This window comes from Hyla sarda, chromosome 2 (genome assembly GCF_029499605.1).
Source record: "Hyla sarda isolate aHylSar1 chromosome 2, aHylSar1.hap1, whole genome shotgun sequence".
NCBI lineage: Eukaryota > Metazoa > Chordata > Amphibia > Anura > Hylidae > Hyla > Hyla sarda.
The window spans coordinates 87,156,368-87,180,605 of NC_079190.1; the positions used below are offsets into that span (position 1 = coordinate 87,156,368).

The window sequence follows — 24,238 nt, forward strand, 5'->3', positions numbered from 1 at the left end:
GGAGATTTGTCCATTTTGATTTTTTGTAGGCAGCACTGCACTTCTTCCTGGGTTAGACAGGTGACCTGTACTGGGGAGTTTACCTTATCTCGCTGTATTTCACCTGGCATTTAATTTTCCTCAGTGAATACAGTGGAGAAGAATTTGTTTAATATATTTGCTTGTTCCTGATCCCCGTTTATAATTTCTTCCTCATCATTTTTTAAAGGGCCTACACTTTAATTTTTGACCTTTTCGCTATTTATATAGTTAAAGAACATTTTGGGGTTAGTTTTACTCTCTTTGGTAAGGAGTCTTTCTGTCTCTATTTTTGCGGCTTTTATCTTTTTTTTAAATATTTTTTTACATATTTTACATTTTTCTTCATAGCTTTTTAATGCTTCTTCACTGCCATCCTGTTTTAGTAGTTTAAATGCTTTACTTTTGTCATTTATTGCCCCCTTAATGTTTTTATTCATCCATATTGGTTTTCTTTTATTTCTGACATTTTAATCCCCTAAAGGTATAAACATCTTACAGTGAGAATTTAAGATATTTTTATAAGTCTCCCATTTAGTGTCAGTATTCCTGTTTTTGAGGACATTATCCCATTTTATATTGTTAAGGGCTTCTCTCAGTTGATCGAACTTTGCCTTCATAAAGTTCATTGTTTTTGTGGCCCCTCGAGAGATTCCCTTATTGAAGAACACGTTATAATGTATTATATTATGATCACTATTTCCTAGGTGTCCTTTTACCTGCACATTAGTTACTCTGTCAGGTCTGTTGGTTAATATTAAGTCTAGTAGGGCGCCCTCTCTGGTCAGGCCCTGCACCATTTGGGACAGATATTTTGTCTTTAGCTATAGTCAGAAACCTGTTTCCTTTATGAGATTCGCAGATTTCAGTCTCCCAGTTTATATCAGGATAGCTAAAGTCCCCTTTATTATCACATCATTTTGATTTGCTGCCTTGTTTATTTATCTCAATAATTGATTGTCTGGCTCTTCCATTATGTTTCGTGGCTTATAACAAACCCCTATTAGAATTTTTTTATTTATCTCCATATATTTCTACCCATAGTGACTCCACATTATCATTTCCCTCCTGTATATCTTCCGCAGTGAGGCCTTCAAACTGGACTTTACATAAAGACAAACTCCTCCCCCTTTCAGTTTTGTCTGATCCTTCCTGAATAGACTATTGCCCTGTATATTGACCGCCCAGTCACAGCTATCGTCCAACCAAGTCTCTGTTATTCCCACTATGTCATAATCCTCCTCAGACATTTTCAACTCCAGTCCGCCAGTTTTATTGGTCAGACAATTCAATGGTGTATTTTTTTCCCCTATGATACCTATCCCTATTAACTATTCTAACCCCTCCCTCCGCTCCACCCCCAGGTACATTAATAAGTCCCCCCTCTCTATCTACACTATCTTCCCCCTCTATGTTGTAGGTTAACTTCCCCCCAGTCCCTAGTTTAAACACTCCTCCACCCTTCTAGCCATCTTCTCCCTAAACACAGCTGCACCCTCCCCATTGAGGTGCAGCCTGTCCCTACGGTAGAGCCGGTATCCGATAGTGTAGTCGGCCCAGTTCTCCATGAACCCAAACCCCTCCTTCCTACACTAGCTTCTGAGCCACTTGTTTACCTCCCTAATCTCCTGCTGCCTCTCTGGTGTGGCTCGTGGTACAGGTAACATTTCAGAAAATATTACCTTGGAGGTCCTTGCCTTAAGCTTGCGGCCTAAGTCCCTGAAATCATTTTTAAGGACACTCCACCTACCTCTTACTCTGTCATTGGTGCCAATACAGTATGTACCATGACTGCTGGGTCCTCTCCAGCCCCACCCAGTAATCTGTCAACCCGATCCGCGATGTGCCGAACTCGAGTGCCAGGAAGACAACACACTGTTCGACAATCCCGGTCTTTGTGACAGATCGCCCTGTCTGTCCCCCTAATAATTGAGTCCCCCACTACAGTACCTGTCTTGCCTGCCCTGCACTCCTCCCTCCCTCCTTCCTGGAGCAGACCCCCCCCCCCCCGGCTCTGAAATGGCATCCCTCTCATCTACCAACAGGGAAAACTTGTTGGGGTGTGCCAGTTCAGGACTAGCCTCCCGGACACTTTTCCCTGTACCCTGTTTTCTATTTGTAACCCAGCTAACTGTCTGACTGTCCTGCATCTCCGTCCCACTATCCTCCCCCACCTCTAACCCAGAGAGTACTTGCTCAGTGAGCAGGAGACTCCTCTCCAGGTTGTCAATGCGTCTCAGTGTTGCCAGTTGCTCCTCTAGATTCAGGATCTGGGTTTCCGAATTAACAACTCGCACACATCTTGCCCAACAATATGCACCCTCGAACTGCTGTTCAAGGATTGCATACATTGTGCAAGATGCACACTGGAATGCCTTTTCCAACATGGAGGCCATACTAGATTTGGGGATTGCAAAAAATTAAAGAAAATAAAACAATCAAATATTTCAATTTAAACTCCCTGAATTTAAAGTCCCTTTATTTTAAGTCCCCCTCACGTTTAGACTATACTCACTTGTATACTTCACACTCTTGTATACAGACACACAATCGCTAGCTCAACAATCGCTTAGTGTACTTGCTTTATATTTACCACAACCACCTCTCTTCCACTGCCTGGAAGTGATTGCAAAAAAAAAATATATATATATTTGTTTGCACAGTGCATTTTAGTATCTTGTATTTGTATTGGGAAATTAAGTATTTCGTTTTCTGGAGGTTGGTTAGGCAGCTGACATTGCATATGTGCTACATTTATGGGACCCTCACTTCAGGCTATGTAAGCCAGAGTACGGGGTATAGAGTAAGAGGATTACATTCCTCCACTTTTTCACATGTATTTTTAAGTGATTTTATATGTCTGTATTTCTTTTTGTGTCCAATAAAATGTATATGTGATGTCCCAGTACGGGATATAGTCTCGTACAGTACTTAGGCCCTCTCAGGTTGAGTCCCTCTGTGTCCCAGGGGCCCTCCTGCAGTGTCTCCCCCATAGTAATATATATTATGTATAGTGTTATGTGTGTTATGTATAAAGGACCATTAAGGACCTTTGAGTTAGTCACATGACAATGTTATTTGTTACCCAGAGAGCACCAGCTAACCAGGTGACCTGCAGCTTGACCTATGGGCTTCTGGCTCAGCCCAATTTATAAAAGAGGGGGAGCCATTACAATCTCTCTCTTCCACCACACTTTTTCTGCTGAGGTACAGTAAAGACCAGATGTCTCAGAGCCAGTGTTCAGCACATCTGAAGGCCTCAAGCCTACCTACAGCCACATGCCAGTAAGTCAAGTCTTGTATGTCTGCTGTCACTAACTACAGTCAAGTCAAGTCTATAGTCAAGTCTATTATAGTCAGCGTGGCTGTCCTAAAGCCTGTCAAAGTCACCACAAGTCCCAGCAAGCTGTGTGGTCCTTCTGTGTTACTGCCCACCTCTCTGGGATCCTGGCCTAGCTGTAAAGACTATTTCCATCTGTCTACCTCAGTAAAGCTACCGTTAACCCTAACCTGGTCATGGACTATTATTGCCCTGCCTAACCTTGGGTTAGCGGTACTACCGTTCGGGGGGTTACCGGGAAAACCATGCCCTGGCATCAAGAACCTTTAGGGGTTAATAACATTTGCCCCATACACCATCACTTTCACACCCCGCCACCCCATATACTTCTACATATAGTCATTTTTGGTGTACATCAACTGTTTATAGTTGTCAGCTTTTCTCTTCCATTTGTACATGTTGAATTATTGACAACTGGTTGCACTCAGATTTAGTGGTTCATAGTTGCTGTGCCCATTTTTTTGTTGTTGTTGTGTGTAATGTAAACTCTTATATTTATTCCTGAACTACGTGTTTCAAGGTCGATCCGACCTCCTCGTCAGATTCATACAAAACAGAGCTAACACATGGATTAAATCAAGATTTTAATAAATTGTATTGAGCGTAATTTTGCTTCCCCCCCCTATTTTTATCCCACTAGAGGACTTGAAGCTGCGATAATTGATAGTGAATATGGAAACTGCAAGATTTCTGCACTTTTATAACACACGGATATAAAAACATTAAGTTAGAAAAAAACACCACCAAAATAATCTTAAAAAATATATTTGACATATAAACCTGATTTAAGCCCTTAACCCCTTCCCTCTTTGGCGATTTTTCATTTTTGTAAAAATCATTACCCTGTCAATTTTGCACCTAAAAATTCCTATGATGGCTTATTTTTTGCCCCACCAATTTTACTTTGTCATTACATCAGTCATTTTACCCAAAAATCGATGGCGAAATGGAAAAAATAATTGTGCGACAAAATGGAAGAAAAAGCGCCATTTTGTAAATTTTGGGGGCTTCCATTTCCATGCAGTACATTTTTCGGTAGAAATGACACCTGATCTTTATTCTGTAGGTCCATACGATTAAAATTATACCCTACTTATATAGGTTTGATTTTGTATTAGTTCTGAAAAAGATCATAACTACATGCAGGAAAATGTATACGTTTAAAATTGTCCTCTTCTGACCCCTATAACTTTTTTATTTTTCCATGTTTTTGTTTTGATCTGACTTTTTTGTTCGCTTTCTATTAATTTTTATATGGTACAAAAAGTGGCCAAAAATACGCTATTTTGGACTTTGGAATTTTATTACGCGTACGTCATTGACCTTGCGGATTAATTAATTATATATTTTTATAGTTCGGACATTTACACATGGGGCGATACCACTGGGGCATGATTTAAACTTTTAATAAGGAAGGGGTTAATGTGTGTGTTTTTAAAGGAAAACTGTCAGCTTGCGGCCGCCACACTAATCAGTGGTACTGGCTGACGTCAGAGTGCCAGTTACTGCCACCAGTGCCAGTTAGCACTTCATTAGCATATAGGGAAAAACGAAGATATCGGCAGAACGGCCGGGCAGATCCGGACACAGTAGGTATCAAACTGATCAGCGTCCCCAGCCAGTACTGCTGGTTAGTGCGGGAGCAGCAGGCTGACAGTTTTCCTTTAAACTTTTTATTTTTATTTTTTATTTTTATTTTTTACACTTCTAGTCCCCTTAGTGGACTTTTAGGAGGAATCATTTGATTCCTCATACAGATCAATGTGGTTCCATAAAACCACATTGATCTGTGTGCTCTGCGCTCGATTGATAAAGCCTGGTTCTGCCAGGCTTTATCATTCTCAGTGCAGGAGCCGGCACTACAGGAGAGGTAAGCCCTTAGGCTAACTCAGCAGTGATTGCCCCCTGCGATCATGCTGTGTGTGTGTGTGTGGGGGGGATGAAGTCCGCACAGAAATGCATTTCCGAGACTGTCAGTGGAATGTTTGCATTGAGATTTTCCGTGCAGACATTCCATCGTCTGAACATAGCCAAAAGATGTTAATAAGACAGCTAGAGATTACTGTGCACCATGGGTTCCCATTGCAAAACACCTCCTGAAACCAGATAAATGAAAATTAACTCTCCTCCAGGAGAGTCACCTCAAGTCACTTATTGGAAGTATCTACCCTGTAAATCAAGGATCAACCCTCTAAAATAGCCAAGCCAGACTTTACTCCAAAGGGAAGAGTACCCATCTGACCTGTTTAGTGTTTTGCTTGCCCTTTTCCTAGAGAGTATTGACTTCCTATACCTGCTGGTAACCAGAAGAGTATATGACCTGGTGCTGCTCGGCTGTATGGAAAGAATCTGGTTGTTTACGTTCTCAGGGCTCATCTACAGATCAGGTGTACAGCGCCAAATCAGGAAACACTGCATGCAGAAGACAGACAGAACACAGCATGGTAATAATCCTGGAAAAATAATGAGTGTGTATTAATTAGTAAAAGGCCCACACAAACCTATGATAAGAACCCCACAGACTAGAAATCTGGAAAACTCATAGGAAAAAAAGCGGTGCCATTAAAAGACAATATATAATCAAGTAAAAACCACCAGATAGGAAATAGGTCATCCCAAAAAAGGTGTGAAGGAGACAATAATACTGCTAACCAGAGAGGAACAGCTGGCCACCTGATTTAGGGCTACAAGCAGTCCACCTCCAGAACCATGTATAGGTATATACACTCCTAATAGATATGAGGTAACTGTATATAGTTCAACAAGAAAGGAAGAATGTCGGCACTGCCGCCTACCAATTTCCAGAGGTGATGTGAACTGCAACCAACTTCAGAATCCCAGGTGTAGTCGTCCTGTCACGGTGCTCTATCCCAGGAAATAAGGAAGCTTAAATCCCATAGAAGTATTGCGGGAGGCACTCGTGAATGCAACACATATATTTATTCAGGTACGGTCACAGGATGCAACAAAGTCAACAAGCTGTTTCACGCTGAAACAGCTTGTTGACTTTGTTGAATCCTGTGACCGTACCTGAATATATATAATTGTTGCATTCACGACTAACTGTATATACATGATCCAAGTGGGATCAACATAGACAAATGCGTTCCCAAATGCACTCCTGATGTAACTGCTACGCATGAATAGAGAAATTACTAATATATATAACATTTGTTCCCAACGCGTTTCTGTCTGCATGCTAGATAGTATGCAGCATGGTAATAATCCAGGAAGAAGAAAGATGATAGCATGGTGATAATCCTGGAGGCAGACAGATTACAGCATGGTAATTATCCTGGAAGTAGACAGATCATAGCATGGTAACAATCCTGGAAGCCGACAGATTACAGCATGGTAATAATCCAGGAAGCAGACAGATGATAGCATGGTAATAATCCTGGAGCAGTATAGTGATAAGCAAGTGGAAATTAGAAAATTAATGAATAAAGTTATTGAGGTTATTTTTTGACATAACATTTAAATATGCCAGGAAGGGCACTGTTCAAGATCTTAAACCTCTTTGCTTCATTCTCCCATTTCGAATGGGAGAATCAGCGCTGGGCGCTGATCACAGCTCCAGTAAAGGCAGTTCTTTTTTTACAGGAGTCTTATCTTTTTAAAACCAAGTTTTCACAAAATTAATTTTTTGTGTTTTTCTCACCTAAAAAGAATGCCATAATAAATTGTTTTGTGGGTTTGTTTTCTGCCAAAATAGTTTTAGTGGTCATTTATTCTGTAACTCAAGGATTTCTATTGAAGAATGGGGGAAAAATGTTTAAAAAAAAAGCTAATGTTTAACCCACATTGGCCCGGATTAACTATTTTAAACCCAACATGTTTTGTCAGGTTGTGCGCCAGAAATTCTGTCTGCGCCAGAATTTGCGCTAGAATTGAAAAAAAGAAACCCGACCAGGGGACCCGAAATAGGGGCGTGAGAAGTGGGCGTGGCTGCCAAAAAGGGGCATGTCGCCGTCATTTTCACAAAAACCCAACATAGAAAGGTTTTCACAGAAAATGTAGTGGATTTGAGCTGAGGAAAAACCCAACAGATCCGAGCATATGTAAAAAAAAATAAAAAAAAATAAAAGTGTAGGGAAAAGTGCAAAAGGTAGGGAAACAATAGTAAATCCTAGAAATGAGTGAATTTTTGACAAATTCAATTTGGCAGATTCTCCAAATATAAAAAAATAAATCGATTTGATCCGAATAAATTCTCTGCGATTTTTATTAGTAATGTATTTTAATGATGTGTTAATAAAGTGTGTGTGTTTTTTTTTAAATCTATTTTGTTTAAACATTTTTTAGGTAGTACTACTACTCCCAGCATGGAACAAACTGTTTCATGATGGGAGTAGTAGTACCTGTGCTAATAGATCGCACCGGGTGTCACTCCTGAATGTATAATATATAGATGCGGGCAGCTTTCTCACATCTAGATAGGACGATCGCATCGGGTGTCAGGACTGACACCTGCTGTGATCAGTTCTTAACTGCAGGTTCTACTGCTCCCAACATGGTCACACTCTGTGTGGGAGCTGTAATACCTGCATTAATAGACAGATCACAGCTGGTGTCACTTCTGACACCCGATGCAATCGTCCTGTATAATGTATGGATGAGGGTGGCTGGCCGCTCTTCTCTGGTCCCACTGTAGTATGAGTATATGCCGTATATATACCTATTATTCATATTTCCCACAGTGAGCTGTGAGTGGCTGGAACCATCTACATGGGAGTAGATGTTCCCTGGCTGCGGGAGTCTGGCGGTGGCTGGGGAAGCTACATTATTGTTTGTACTACTACCCTCATCATGGAGCAGACTCTGTTCCATGATGGGGGTTGTAGTACATGGGCTGAAAGATTGATCGCAACGGGTCTCACTTTTAAATTCCCCACCAGGAGCCCTGAATGGCCACCACTGAGGAGCCATACAGGGCTCCCGGCAGGGTTTTTAAACTACTAATTTGACCCCCAAATATATGCATATTTATAATAATCATTGGCCCCAGTGTGTTTATAATAATTAATTTGACCCAGTGTGCTTATCCTTATTCCCCCCCCCTGCACCCCCGCACGGAGAGGAGCAGCAGAGAATAGACATGTCCCGGCGGTGCGCTGATTTCGCTAAGAGCAGGGCAGCAGCGGGGACATGTAGGGCAGCGGCGGTGAGGGAATGATGTCTACATGTGGGACATGTCAGCTTCATTCATTCATTCACCGCCATCGGTTCCCAACATGTCCTGCTGCTGCCCTGCTCCAAGAATAGGAGGAGCAGGCAGCAGGAGGGGAAATAAGGCCGGGGGGGGGGTGGTTTGGATAAGCACACTAGGGCCAATGAATTATTATAAGCACACTGGGGCCAATGAATTATTATAAGCACACTGGGGCCAATGAATTATTATAAACACACTGGGGCCAAAGAATTATTATAAACACACATAATGAATTATTATAAATATGCATGGGGGGCATACATTTGGGGGTCAAATTAGTAGTTTAAAAACCCCGCTGGGAGCCCTGACTGGCTCTTCGTTGGCGGCCATTCAGGGCTCCTGGCGGGGAATTTAAAAGTGAAATGAAAAATACACCGTACATCACAGGGGAGCGGAGCATGCCGCTGGACTGACAGTCTCCTGGTAACCATCATCTATCTATAAATATCCATAGGAGGCTATTTTTTAGCCCTTCTTGGAATATATTCGGCAATTTTAGACTGTTGCCTATACACTTGGTTGCACTTGGTGTTTTTATTTGGTTTATTATCTAAAATCAAATAAAAGCTAAGTTTTAGTATCTCCCCACTCTTGTTCTAAACATTGGATAAGATACGTTATACACTAATTACTTTGGAAGTTTGTTCACATTATTATTTTGGTCCTTACTGCTGGATCCGTTATTTAAAAAGCAGTTTTTGTCTATATTTAGTTAAAACCCACAAAGAAAACTACACAACACTCTTAGTAAATTAAGGCCAATGTGTTTTTCTTTGCGCTTTTCCCCCCTCCCAAAAAAGTCTATAAGACTCCCTGAAAAAAAACAAAAAAAACGCCATAGTCATGCTGCAATTTTTCAAAAATGGTCACTGACCCAGAAAACACTGAAAAAGAGTAAAAAAAAAACACCACTGCAAAGAATGCCAAGTGGGTTTGGCATTTCATATTTCCCTATTGACTCTTAGCTAACATCTGGCTGCTGCATTTTTTTGTCCAAATAAGCCATGTGACAAATTTGCTGTTTTTTGGGGGCATTTTTGCATAAAATACAAAAAACAAGTGGAAACACAGCCTCTCTATTTTCTACAATTATCAATCACACTGCACACAATAGACTGATCATCTTCCTTGCACTGGTTATAAAATGGTTACAGGTCTCTAACATGTTGTCAACAAGAAACTCACATGACTGCTGCTACGCTCAATACAGCAGGACTCTATCAACTTATACTCTAGATTGCGCAGCAATTTGTTCACTTATTAAGCATAATTTGGTGTACAAAACATTATAAACAGCAAAACAAACAAAAAAACAAACAAAAAAAAAAACACACAGCATCTGACATACTAGAGAAATCCTAAACCCTCGCAGGTAGGCTCCACTCTCCCTCTGCACCCATCTGCTTTTTCATGCTTATTGTACTTGTTACAGATTGGTAAATATCAGTCATACAGTGCCCTGGAATTCATAAAACTTAATCATTTTACAAAAGTTTTCTCACTTACTTCTGTGTTGAGTCTGAACAGCTGTATGCTGCAAGAGAAAACGACTTGGAGAATAAAGCAAAGTATTAAAATAGGCGGAGATAATGCTGTTGCTCTGACACTCCCTTAGCTCTGTGCATGGTTTTAGTAGCTGACAATGTTTTTATGTGTAATACACTAAGATCAGGTGTGACTGTCAGACATAGGAAAATAAAAACAAAGAACTTACAATCCACAGAATAAATTTAACAACTTAAACTTCAGGATGTGAAACAACAATGGAGAAACATAACCGCACATCCATTTGTATTTTAATCTACTTGCTTCTCAGCAAAATTTCACAAATGATCAGGTTGTTAGTATACATTTTGATCAAAAAGTACGAGCCCACTCTCCACATCATGGCCACCTAGTCAGAATGGGTCCCTAACCTGACACTGGCATAGCGCCGGGGCGGCGACCACTGCCTCCAAGACACCAAGCCCACAGGGGGAATGACCCAATGGCCAGGCAGCCCCACTGCTGCCCGATCAAGCCCCTGGCTCTGGGCCACACCACCCACCCCACAGACAAAGCACAACAGCTGTTACGCCGAGCGCTCCGGGTCCCTGCTCCTCCCCAGAGCGCTCGCGGCGTTCCTCTCTCTGCAGCGCCCCGGTCAGACCCGCTGACCGGGAGCGCTGCACTGACATTGCCGGTGGGGATGCGATTCGCATAGCGGGACGCGCCCGCTCGCGAATCGCATCCCAAGTCACTTACCTGTCCCGGCCCCCGGCTGTCATGTCCTGGCGTGCGCGGCTCCGCTCCTTAGGGCGCGCGCGCGCCAGCTCTTCAAGATTTAAAGGGCCAGTGCACCAATGATTGGTGCCTGGCCCAATTAGCCTAATTAGCTTCCACCTGCTCCCTGGCTATATTACCTCACTTCCCCTGCACTTCCTTGCCGGATCTTGTTGCCTTGTGCCAGTGAAAGCATTAGTGTTGTCCAAAGCCTGTGTTTCCAGATCTTCTGCTATCCATATTGACTACGAACCTTGCCGCCTGCCCCGACCTTCTGCTACGTCTGACCTTGTCTCTGCCTAGTCCTTCTGTCCCACGCCTTCTCAGCAGTCAGCGAGGTTGAGCCGTTGCCGGTGGATACGACCTGGTTGCTACCGCCACAGCAAGACCATCCCGCTTTGCGGCGGGCTCTGGTGAATACCAGTAGCATCTTAGAACCGGTCCACCGGCACGGTCCACGCCAATCCCTCGCTGACACAGAGGATCCACAACCAGCAAGCCGAATCGTGACAACAGCCACAATGGCCGCCACAGAGCACCACACCAGTGTGAATACTTACCATGTGCTCCCTGCCAGGGGGCAGGGAGAATACTAGGAGGAAACCCATATGCAGTCTCCTACTAATTAAATCCCCATAGCAAACCTATGCTGCTCTGGACAGTTCCTGTCATGGACAGAGGTGTCAGCAGAGAGCACTTTGGACAAGACAAAAAAGAAATTTAAAAAGAAAAGAATTTCCTCTGTAGCATACAACTGCTATATTATTAAATAGCAGTAATTTAGAAATCTGTTTAACTTTCTGGCACCAGTTCTTTAAAAAAAAAGGAAGTACCCCTTTAAGGTATTTAGAAGCCAAATTGGTTCTGCACAATAGTTATTTATCATAAGCAACAGAGTTGTGCTTTAAATGTTAACACAAATACAGTGTGAATCCAGCCATTGGGATTTTGCTACAGATTTTTTTGCTGCAGATTTTATACTGTGGATTTTATTATGGAATTACCAGCAGAAATTCTGCAGCAAAATGGGGGAGATTTATCAAAACCTGTCCAGAGGAAAAGTTGTCCAGTTGCCCATAGCAACCAATCAGATTGCATCTTTCATTTTTAACAAGGCCTCTGAAAACTGAAAGCAGCAATCTGATTGGTTGCTATGGGCAACTTTTCCTCTGGACAGGTCCACAAGAAAGGTGGGACAATACAAAGATTGTAGGGACTGATGATGTGGGGAAGATACAGATGGGGAATGGCATTATAGGGGCACAGGTGGGTAACACTATTGGTTTATAGCAGTCTTTCCCAAGCAGGGTGCCTCCAGCTGTTGCAAAACTGCAACTCCCAGCATGCCTGGACAGCCTTTGGCTGAGAGTTGTAGTTTTGTACCAACTGGAGGCACCCTGGTTGGGAAACACTGGTTTATAGGGAGGGAAAGAACAACTATGCTGGACTAAGCTTTTCAGGTACTGTAGGTGGGGGACAGAGGAAAAGTTGCCCATAGCAACCAATCAGATCCTTTCTTTCATTTTTCAGAGGCCTTTTCAAAAGGAAAATAAGCAATCTGATTGGTTGCTATGGGCAACTTTTCCTCTGGACAGGTCTTGTTAAATCTCCCCCATAGTGTATATAAGAATAAATAAGGAAAAAAACAAAACAACACAAAAACACACTATAATTTCCCTGAAGCTGCTTGTACAGAGGAGGCCAGTCCTCCCTGACAGACCACCCTGCTGATCATCAGTTACTGTCACTGTGGACTCTTCTAAGTCCCCTCACACAGTCCACCCTCCCTACAGTCCTCCCTGACAGAGCCGACTGATGATCACTTACTGTCCCCTCATGGCAGCTCCAGCTGATCGTCTATCCTCCATCTCTTCCTTTCCTTACCCAGAGAGGAGAAGTGAGGGGGAGGGGCCGTCAGCAGCAGTAGGACCCCGGGAGACAGTGTCCAGAGAATGCCTGTATGAGAAGATGTCACTTCCTAACACTTGTATCTGCTCTTTCTTCTTGTCCCCTGCTGTTATCTCTACCAGCCCCGTGCCTCTATACACTCCTGCCCCTGTGCCTCTGTGCCTCACACGTTTAAAAAAAAAAAAAAAAAAAGGGCATTAAGGGGCAGGTGCATGAAAAGGCAGGGGCTCAAGCCCCCTTTGAGCCCTATGTGTGCACGTCCCTGCTGTAACATATAACTTACATCTGGCCCACAGGCCCCCCTTGTGCTATTCAAGGCGGTACCTATTTGTGGGACCTCAAGCTGTTGCACAAATTGCTCTGCCATCTGCAAACTACAAACCCCTCTCAACCCCTCCCTTTCTTAGGAGATAACTCTGGAACCACAGGGTTCAATTAACAGAAGCATTCAAATGCAGTTCTGCCTTTTTAACTAAGTCTGGTACTAAAAAGAAAAGCTCTACTCCCTCTCTTAGATAACATTAATCCATGGACACAATTAACCCCTTAACGACCAAGGACGTATATTTACGTCCTTGGCAGGCTCCCGCGATATAACGCGGGGTCACGCGGTGCCGGGACCCGGGGCTAATAGCGTGCGGCAGCGATCGCGGTGCCGCACGCTATTAACCCTTTAGATGCAGCATTCAACTTTGAAAACCGAAAGGAAAATGGGGCCCGGCGGCTCAGCGGGGCTGATCGGGACTACCGTAGTGAAAATGCGGTGTCCCGATCAGCTGGGACACGAGCGGAGGTCCTCTTACCTGCCTCCGGCGTGTCCCCTTGGCGATTGATTGCTCCAAGCCTGAGATTCAGGCTTGAGCAATCGACCGCCGATAACCCTGATCATTGCAAAGCTATGGCTTTGCAGTGGACAGGGTATAAGATCAGTGTGTGCAGTGTTATAGATCCCTATGGGAGCTATAACACTGCAAAAAAAAAAGTGTAAAAAAAAAAAGTTAATAAATGTGATTTAACCCTTAATAAACGTTCAAATCACCCCCCTTTTCCCATAAAAAAAAACACCATGTAAATAAAAATATATGTGGTATCGCCACATGCGTAAATGTCCGAACTATAAAAATATATCATTAATTAAACCACACGCTCAATGGCGTACGCGCAAAAAAATTCCAAAGTCCAAAATCACGTATTTTTGGTCGCTTTTTCTATAATGAAAAAATGAATAAAAAGCGATAAAAAGTCCGATCAATACAAAAATGGTACCGCTAAAAACTTCAGATCACGGCGCAAAAAATGAGCCCTCATACCGCCCCATACATGGAAAAATAAAAAGTTATAGGGGTCAGAAAATGACAATTTTAAACGTATCAATTTTTCTACATGTTGTTATGATTTTTTACAGAAGTACGACAAAATTAAACCTACATAAGTAGTTTATCATTTTAATCATATGGACCTACAGAATAAAGATAAGGTGTCTTTTTTTACCGAAAAATGTACTGCATAGAAACGGAAGCCCCCAAAATTTACAAAATGGCGTTTTATCTTCAATTTCGTCGCACAATGATTTTTTTTTCTGTTTCGCCGTAGATTTTTGGGTAAAATGACTGATGTCACTGCAAAGTAGAATTGGTGGCGCAAAAAATAAGCCATCATATGGATTTTTAGGTGCAAAATTTAAAGGGTTATGATTTTTAAAAGGTGAGGAGGAAAAAACGAAAGTGCAAAAATTGAAAAACCCGTGGTCCTTAAGGGGTTAAGACATGACATGACACACATAAAATCAGTTGCAATGGGACGGGTCAAGGGGATATGTTATTGTCGGAGAGTCCCGTGTCATACCCTCTGGTATACATTCTGTCCTAGACACGCCTTCCTGCAGCTTCTACTTATGACATGAAAACCGGGGTCCTGCGCCAAATCCACTAATATCCTCTCTCACAGACTTCTTCTGGAGGAGCAATCATTAGTTTACTCCAAAATTCAATCCCCCGGGAGACCCAGTCCCTCCCCCTGGAACCCGCTTATTTACTCACTCACATTTCATACACACTTGGGTAGCAGATAGTTGCTTATGACAGGTTCAGTTAAAAGACTCTGGGCAATGATTGTTACCTGTCTTTGCTGCCTATGAGACAGTCGACTAAGGCACAAAGATAGACCAAACAGGGAGACAATGGTTGGTACTGGCTAGGCTAGGCTAAGAAATTTTTCCTACCGTACTCTTGGCGATGATCGGTCTCCCGTCTGCATCCCATCTCTTTGGTCCAACTTAATGCCTTGTGTTCCGACTGCCTCTCGGTACCATAACCCAGAGTTCCTGTTCAGGCGCCAAAACTGATATGGATTTTATCAGTGACCTAGTAAATATCTGACCCCTGTCCTAATTCCTTAATCAGAATGCATGCACAAAAGTAAATCAAACGGACGCTGTGTCAGTTGTGAATACTTCTCTATCTTTATTTGGCAGTCATCCAGTTATATAGACATTGCAATTAGCATACTTCCCGGCCTCACAAGGGAGTGGTGTACAGCCTTGTCATACCATATAAGGTATGCTCTCTTAGGTTTCTTAGGCGTTGGTTAGAACAGGAAATTCCATCTTACACAGAGGGGGGAGGGAAAACAAGGAGCAGAGCAGCATGGGGGATGGGTCAAGTCAAATAGTCCGTATATATATATATATATATATATATATATATATATATATATATATATAAATGAAGCCAGTGCAGCACTCCATAAAGTGAAAACAGGGTGATTTATTTCATCAAAAAAATGTGTTACACAGCAACAATGTGTCGGTCCTCTCCAGAACCTTTCTCAAGCTTTCTCAAGGTTCTGGAGAGGACCGAAACGTCGCTACTGTGTAACACATTTTTTTGATGGAATAAATCACCCTGTTTTCACTTTATGGAGTGCTGCACTGGCTTAATTTTTCTAAGGATTGGTGGACTTAATCCGTAATCAGTTGCTTGCACCCTGCATTGTCGGATCTTTCCTTTTACTGAGTGCTGTTGTTTTTTGATTTTATATATATATATATATATATATATATATATATATACACATCCATTACAACCCTACCTACCAGGATTTATTTACCCGCCTCACAAGTCAGTATTAATCTGTTTGGTGAAAGCACCACAAGTCCCAGCAAAGCAACAGGGCTCCCAAGGCGTTACGCTGCACTCTCTCACCCAGAACCAATTGTCTATGTAATATCATCTGTACCCAGCTCAGTAAAGTTATCTGTAACCTCACATTTAGGTGTTCATTTACCCATATCTGGCCCAGGAGAAGATGTCCCCAACCTCGGACCATGTATAGGTAACAGTGCCTTGGCATCACAAAGTGATGAGGTATTCGTACTTATACCCCCGTGGCACCACATCAGTTTTTTACATATTTTATTTTTCCCTTTTTTATTTTTTTTATGCTTCTTCACTGCCATCCTGGTTTAGTAGCTTAAATGCTCTTTATGTCATTTGTTGCTCTTTACATTTTTATTCATCCATTTTGATTAAATATATAATAAAAAACAGCACAAGCTCAAATATTCTCACAAGCGCTGGTGACGCTTTACAGATAGAAAGGAATGTATGATTAATGCATTTCCCCAAAAAATGTTAAATTATTTTTCTGGGTACAGTTTACAGCAAGGTAGGGTGTGTTTCTATAAGTGTATTAAGAAAGGTTGTCCTAATACATTCTACCCCTAGATTATAGTCAGTGTTAATTGCCTGATTTTAGTGAATTATACCACTTATAAGGCTCGATGAATTATACCACTTATAATGCATGTTACTCTTTATTAGTTGGTTAGTTGATGATAAAGTTATCATTGGAATAACAGCCAATTTTATCCTAATTCAGACACATTTTGTCAACATTTGACATGATCTGGTTTGGGTGAAGAGCGACACAGCCAATAGTCGGAGAACATGGTAGGGAGGTATGATACAGGGATGTAGATGAGCTTGGAGTCCAGGCCAGGAGTATATCTTGTCCAAGGGTATACAGCAGTCAAAGCATGCTCCATACAGTTTGGAACCTCATAAGTCCTGGGACTGGCTGTTCCCAATAAATCCTTCAGACCCTTCTCATCTGTAAATAAATCAGTATACATAATATATTTTCTATTAGTTCATGCAAATGGAACCTGTATTTCTGGATAGTCATATGCAACATGACATTTTTGTACAACTGTATAAGCAATGGTGATCTGTTGAGTTAAAAACCCCAAAAAACTATTTATTTTTCAAATGGAAGTATTTATCCACCGGACATGCCATGGGGTGGACGGGTGTGTGTGTGTGTGTGTGTGGGGGGTATGGTTAGTCAACTTTGGCATATACCCACATGTGTTCTGCTTAGAAAATTACAAAATGTTTCGGTTTTGTTGCAGTTTGTTATAGCAGGAATAAAGTGACAATGCGGCACTGTTCTGTGATAACTATAACTATGGAATCCATCCATATGCAGGTCCTGTTACTGTTGAAAGACCCGCACAAAGAGGTCACATGACTTCTGCAGGTCCTCAAGTCAGAGGGAAGAGCTGTGATACTATACATGGAGAGCTGCTTGGTGAGGGGTATGGGGTCTGTGTTAGTTTAGGGGTCACAAGGGGTTTGTATATATGGGATCTTTGGGTCTGTGTTTACTTAGGAGGTTAAGTGTGAGTTCTATATTCATTTAGAGGGGGATAGGTCTGATTAAATATATTGAACAGACAGATCTAGGGTCTGAATTTTTTTTTTTTTTTTGGGGGGGGGGGCTCTATTTAGGCCTAGGATCTGTATGTCTAGGGTTTTAATTGGATGGGGAGGAGAGTGTTTACAGTCAGAGAACATGTGACATGGGAGTTGATGGGTTTATGGAAGAGATTTCCTGACAAGCCTGTTTTAGTAAATGCTTTCAATCTACAAAAAGAATACAGATGTAGGGAGATTTATGAAAACCTGTGCAGAGGAAAAGTGGAGCAATTGCCCATACCAACCAATCAGATTACTTGTTTTAGTTTTCAGAGGCCTTTAAAAAAATAAAAAAATAAAAAAATAAACGAAAGAAGCAATCTGTTGCTATGGGCAACTGCTTCACTGTTCCTCTGCACAGGTTTTGGTAAATTTCCCAAAATTGTCACAATGCACCAGGTCACCCATTAATGTTAACATAGAACTGTGACTTGCTTTGCGCAAAATATTTTTCCTTTTTGCTTGTGCTATGTCGCACCTGCTATTTTTGACTGATAAGGTGGGGCTTCATAGAAAAGGAAAGGGGGGAAGGTTAAACGTGCCCTAAAATTTTTATAATTCATACCAGTAAATGTCCCCTATGTGTATACATAGGTTTATATGTACTGGAAAAATATAAGTTTTATTGTATATATTCCTAGGGTCTTGGATACCTATCTTCTGTCTATATTTTCACTAGACTGCAACTAAGGATTTGGGACACATGGAGCAGTATCTGTACATATCAACTTACATTGCTCATAGTATTGCTTGCCATAGCTATCTCTAATTCCTGTGGGGAGATTTTCCCAAAGACGTTGTAAGTTATTTACATGAGCATCAACTGAGAGCGTCATATTTGTTTGGAAACAGCCTGGTTCTATGAGGGAGATTTTTATTCCAAAGTCTCGTAATTCCCTTCTGGAAATGAAAAAAAAAAGTTGTTAAAGTTAGGTTTTTAGGTTTACAGCAGCAATCAAATCTAAAGCACTTGTCTCATTTGTGTTGGTCTCTCATTCCACAAGTACCGTGATGTAAAAGAAGATGTCATTTATCATACAAGGCCTCTGTTTTCTATAGCTCTATGGTCTCATTCTGATGCTTGCATACCCATTGTAGGGGCTTTTGGTAGTGTACAGGGGTCAGCTTGGACACTCTGCAGCTGAACAGCATCACGAGGAGCAAGCTGCATTACAATGTGACACCTTTCTATCATAGCCAGCATTTTTATATCGTAGCTCTTCTGTTTTATCAAACCACGCTATCTAATCTTCACTCCCTACATACAACGATAAATCTTGGGCATCTTTTCTTGGAATACTTTTTTTTCTTACATACTTACCATTGCACCCCAGGACCTACCCTTTTAGAGATGCTCAATCCTTGAGCCATCTCAATTTGACTGTTGTCAAAGTTGTTCAGATTTCCGCGACAGATGTTTCTGTCTTGGAAATACCGATTCCAGCATCTGCAGAAATAATAGATATAACACAGAGGAAAAGGAAGAATCACTGCATAAAAGTGCACACCCAGAAAATAATCTATAAATAAATGTATCTTTATTGTACAAAAAAGACACGTTACATCACTGTATACAACAGCAAAGGACATCTAAAAACAATTAAAAAGGCTCATAGAAGAGCAAAGCACAACATGGGGAGGGGCCATGAACCCCCAGTCCCCAAGTCCTGTCCCACAGAGATAGTAAATACAACAAAGCTGCTACTCCAAAGTGCACAATGCCTACAGTAAACAAATAATAATGCAATGATACCCAAAGTGCATTAGAGAAATGAATAATCAAACATAAATAATAGAGGGTAGCAAACCACAGACGGAGGAGCAGCTGTATATGGTAATGCAGAACAGAACAGCCGGGCATTTTTTCGCTGTCAGTAGCACCCCGGTTATCACACCGGAGAGGTTAAGCCCCCCTCTCTTTTTCTGCAAAACAATAGATATGTCTATTCTTTCTGTGGACTCCACAAGGGAATGCATTGCAGTCTATGAGACAGCACATTTCCGAGCAGTGCTAGCACCCGCTGGATCATGCAAATGTGCAAATGTCCGCCTGTGTTTTCGGGTGGACATTCCGCACACTTTTGGGACGTGTAAACATAGCCTGGGGAGACCCTTTGATTTCAATGGGATTCTGCTTCAATGTTCACAGGGTGGAATCCCAATTCCAGCATCCTGAGAAAGAGTAGACATTCACTATATGGGATCAATAATGTTTAATAGTTAAGTGATTTTCGCACTTCTCATTATATTTAGTCAAAGCTATTGCAAAGCACTGACCAATTAGATTGCTTCTCTGCTAGTACAGCCTGCCTGCTCAGGCCCAAAACAAAAGCTGCACCTGACACTTAGCCTTTTAAGTGCTGCAATCGTGCACATGTGGTGAGCTTGAAATGGTTCTGTGTTTTGTGCTGGTCTCTCAAATGCTAGAGACAGAATTCCTCTACCAACAGGTAGTGGAATGCAGTTTGCAGGGAAATGAGAAACCTAAAGGCCATGACTTTAGGTTTTTTTTCTGGGGCAAAGAGTCTTTTCTGGTAAATTAAACTATTTATATCACATAAAGATAAGTTGAACTAACAGTTACAATTTTAAATTATACCATTTATCAAAATACAGTATCTTTAATAAGTCTACAGTTGTTGGACACTATCTGCTGCAGCAAATTCTTTTATATTTTCGAAGAGAACTAAAGCTTTGTTCACAAGATGTATTTGTAAAAGTATTTTGAAGAGAAAACTGATTATATTAGGCTTCAAAATATACCTACTTTATATCTGTACTTGTTTTCTATTGAGTTACATTAAATTTAATGGGAAAATGTTTACTTGCAATTTTATTTGCCAAGAGTAATGTTTAAAGGTGTAAAATATATGACATATACTTTATTTGAGCTTTATATGAACTTTAAAAAAGGCTTTGCAAAAGAAAAACTGCCCCTAAAATGCACATGTAAAATACACATGCATTTGTTTCTTCTATTTTACTTCGTGCTAATAAAAACCACTAGAACTTCTTTAGAAAATGTATGCAATGTCCCATGTGTGGTAAATCACAATAACATCCGCTGATACCATAATACAATGCTCAAAAAAAATAAAGGGAACACATCCTAGATCTGAATGAACAAACTAATCTTATGAAATACTTTCGTCTTTACATAGTTGAATGTGCTGACAACAAAATCCCCCAAAAATTATCAGTGGAAATCAAATTTATCAACCCATGGAGGTCTGGATATGGAGTCACACTTAAAATCAAAGTGGAAAACCACACTACAGGCTGATCCAACTTTGATGTAATGTCCTTAATACAAGTCAAAATGAGGCTCAGTAGTGTTTGTGGCCTCCATGTGCCCGTATGACTTCCCTACAAAGCCTGAGCATGCTCCTGATGAGGTGGTGGATGGTCTCCTGAGGGATGTCCTCCCAGAACTGGACTAAAAAATCCGCCAACTCCTGAAAAGTCTGTGGTGCAACGTGACGCTGGTGGATGGAGCGAGACATGATGTCCCAGATGTTCTCAAATTGAATTTGGGTCTGGGGAACTGGTGGGCCAGTCCATAGCATCAATGCCTTCCTCTTGCAGGAACTTCTGACACAGTCCAGCCACATGAGGTCTAGCATTGTCTTGCATTAGGAGGAACCCAGGGCCAACTGCACCAGCATATGGTCTCACAAGGGGTCTGAGGATCTAATCTCGGTACTTAATGGCAGTCAGGCTACCTCTGGCAAGCACATGGAGGGCTGTGCGGCCCCCCAAAGAAATGCCCCCCCACACCATTACTGACTCACCGCCAAACCGGTCATGCTGGAGGATGTTGCAGGCAGAAGAACATTCTCCACGGCATCTCCAGACTCTGTCACGTCTATCACATGTGCTCAGTGTGAACCTGCTTTCATCTGTGAAGAACACAGGGCGCCAGTGGCGAATTTGCCAATCTTGGTGTTCTCTGGCAAATGCCAAACGTCCTACACAGTGTTGGGCTGTAAGCACAACCCCCACCTGTGGACATTGGGTCCTCATACCACCCTCATGGAGTCTGGTTCTGACTGTTTGAGTGGAAACATGCACATTTGTGGCCTGCTGGAAGTCATTTTGCAGGGCTCTGGCAGTGCTCCTCACAAAGGCGGAGGTAGAGGTTCTGCTGCTGGGTGGTTGCCCTCCTATGGCCTCCTCCACATCTCCTGATTTACTGGCCTGTTTCCTAGTAGCGCCTCCATGCTCTGGACACTACACTGATAGACACAGCTTCTTGCCACAGCTCGCATTGATGTGCCATCCTGGATGAGCTGCACTACCTGAGCCACTTGTGTGGATTGTAGACTCCGTCTAATGCTACCACTAGAGTGAAAGCACCGCCAGCATTCAAGTGACCACAGCATCAGCCAGGAAGAATAGGAACTGAGAAGTGGCCTGTGGTCACCACCTGCAGAATTACTCCTTTCTTGGGGGTGTCTTGCTAATTGCCTATAATTTCCACCTGTTGTCTGTTCCATTTGCACAACAGCATGTGAAATTGATTGTCAATCGGTGTTGCTTCCTGAGTGGACAGTGTGATTTCACAGAAGTGTGATTGACTTGGAGTTACATTGTGTTGTTTGAGTGTTCCCTTTTATTTTTTTTGAGCAGTGTATGTAGAAGAAGAACCAGCACAGGAAACCTAAGCCTTGCAAGTTACAAAACCAGTTGCCACACCGGAAGCAAATCCACAACGCTATTTCCTAGTGCTGACAAAGGCATAACTTCCAAGGGTATCAAAAATACAAATACAATGTCACCTTAAGAATTGTAAAAACCGGAAATTCTCCTTTAAAGATCAATACATGGTTGGGTTCATACATAGTATTTTGGCCAGTATTTGGTCTTCATTTTGGTCATTTTTTGGGTACTATTACACGTACTACTGGTTGCGACTAGCACTTGCGATCCTGAACTGCAGACAGTACTTTCACTTGCCGCTTTACACAGTGACAGGTTCAGGTACAGTTTACAATTATTGGTGAATCGCTAGCTCTGTTGGCTAAATACGGCTAGCAGGACTTGCAATTCACAGATAACTGGATAACTACACCATTAAAAAGAACTGCACCGTTTAAAGAAGCAAATTTAGGTCCTGCCTGCAGTTTAGGATCGCAAGTGCTAGTTGCATCTGGTAGAACTGCATATAAGAGTGCCCTTAGCTTAAACCAGGAGTAGAATAGTCATAGATAAAAAAAATTATATTAGAAAGTTTAGAAAATGTTTCTGTGTTTTGGACCAATTTCTGGTTTTGGCTAAAAAATAAAGGACCAAAATGGGTACCAAGTACCAACCAAAACCCAGCCTCAGGTAAATTAAAGGTGTTATCCAGGAATAGAAAAACGGTGCTAATTTCTTCCAAAAACAGCACCACATTTGTCCCCAGGTTGTGTGTAGTATTGCAGCTCAGTTCCATTGATGTGAATGGAGCCAAGTTGTTATATCACACAGATGTGGCTCTGTTTTTGGAATACATTAGCACAGTTTTTCTATTCCTGGATAACTCCTTTAATATACTGCAAAGTTAATCAGCTTTATATAGATTACATTCATATGGAAAAATTTATTAAGGAGAACAGGAAAGCTAGACATAAAAAGGAATAATTCATGTTTTATTAGCACTCAGCTGACAATCTTTGCAATATTAGAAGTCTGTATCACTATTTTACACAGGCTTACCTTAAAGTATCAGAGAAGGCCTCCACACCATACTTGGATGGGCAATATCCTCCACCAACAGTAGCCAGTCTTCCCATAGCACTAGATACATTAACAATACGTCCTTTGGCTTTTCTTACAAGAGGCAGTAGATGTAGAGTCACATCTATCATACCAATCAAATTCACATTCAGGGCCTTTAAGAAATCTTCCTTTTTTTGCCATTCATTGGGAGCAATGCAAAAGGAATATCCTGCATTATTAACCAATCCCCAGAGTCCTGCAGTATAGAAGAAAAATTGTCATAAAAAAAACACATCAACAAGCTACGTATCAATATAAAAACACTTTTTAAGTCTTACTGGGCAACTTACACCTTTAACCTTAATACTTTAAGTGTAATTGTCATGTCAAACAACTTTGCATAAATGAATAGTACAAGCAAATATAAGAAAGACTGTAATATATCTTATCAGAGAAATATGCTTCTTTTGTCATTTACAAGCCCACTTCCCCCCTCCCTTATCACTTCTTATTTGCATATCACTAAGAATATCCACCTTCAGCAGAGTGAAGATGGGTTTTCAGCTGCACTGAGATTAGGTTACACTGCCCATAGAAGTCTATGGAAAGGAGTGGCCGAGCAAGATGTGTGGAGGAGAGGAAGTGCAGCTAGAAACAAAGACATAGACTCTGCTGGCTTACTGTTTTCCAGAAGATGCTGGATTCACAGGTAAAGACTGCTAAATATTGTTCTGTATGTTACTGCAACATCTGAGAATTTGTTACAGAGAGCTAGGGAAGCAGGATTTCCTGTTTTTGGTGTGTATGTAGTGTACTCTGGAGTTGCTGACATAAGGATTGAGCCTACAGGGGTTAACCAAGGAAAAAATGACATCTTTGTTATGGCAGTGGTGAAGTGGATCCGCTGAACCTGTGAGGATGATGGCGTGGTGCACTGGCCCTTTAAATCTGAGAACTGGCACGCACGCGCCCTAGGAGGCAGGTATGCATGCGCTGGCCACCAGGGAGGACAGAGGAAGCAGGGAGAGTTGGGCAGAGAGT

The 24,238-nt window shown here is 41.8% G+C and overlaps 2 protein-coding genes across 9 annotated transcripts in view; both read right to left on the bottom strand.

Annotated features, from left to right (window-relative positions):
- The window catches only part of LOC130358748 (retinol dehydrogenase 7-like), an 87,516-nt gene extending 74,598 nt beyond the window's left edge, over positions 1 to 12,918 (bottom strand). Inside the window, exons 1-4 of one of the 7 annotated variants that reach the window (XM_056562477.1) lie at positions 12,660 to 12,918; positions 10,077 to 10,104; positions 6,154 to 6,223; positions 5,652 to 5,770 (exon numbers count right to left, since the gene is read on the bottom strand). Coding sequence is in view for 1 of the 7 variants with exons in the window: in XM_056562475.1 (XP_056418450.1) it covers positions 10,077 to 10,104; positions 12,660 to 12,700 (69 nt within the window). In the remaining 6 variants the exon portion in view is untranslated. Of the gene's footprint in view, positions 1 to 5,600; positions 5,812 to 6,153; positions 6,224 to 10,076; positions 10,105 to 12,659 lie in introns of all 7 variants that reach the window. The other 6 variants (XM_056562476.1, XM_056562480.1, XM_056562479.1 and 3 more) reach the window with 6 other exon arrangements.
- A 2,869-nt stretch (positions 12,919 to 15,787) lies between these two features.
- LOC130358749 (short-chain dehydrogenase/reductase family 9C member 7-like) overlaps positions 15,788 to 24,238 on the bottom strand; it is a 61,551-nt gene continuing 53,100 nt past the window's right edge. For both annotated transcript variants that reach the window (XM_056562483.1, XM_056562482.1), the window contains exons 3-5: positions 23,195 to 23,453; positions 18,231 to 18,397; positions 15,788 to 16,850 (exon numbers count right to left, since the gene is read on the bottom strand). In XM_056562483.1, coding sequence (XP_056418458.1) covers positions 16,630 to 16,850; positions 18,231 to 18,397; positions 23,195 to 23,453 — 647 coding nt within the window. In that variant the 3' untranslated portion in view covers positions 15,788 to 16,629. The remainder of the gene's footprint in view (positions 16,851 to 18,230; positions 18,398 to 23,194; positions 23,454 to 24,238) is intronic.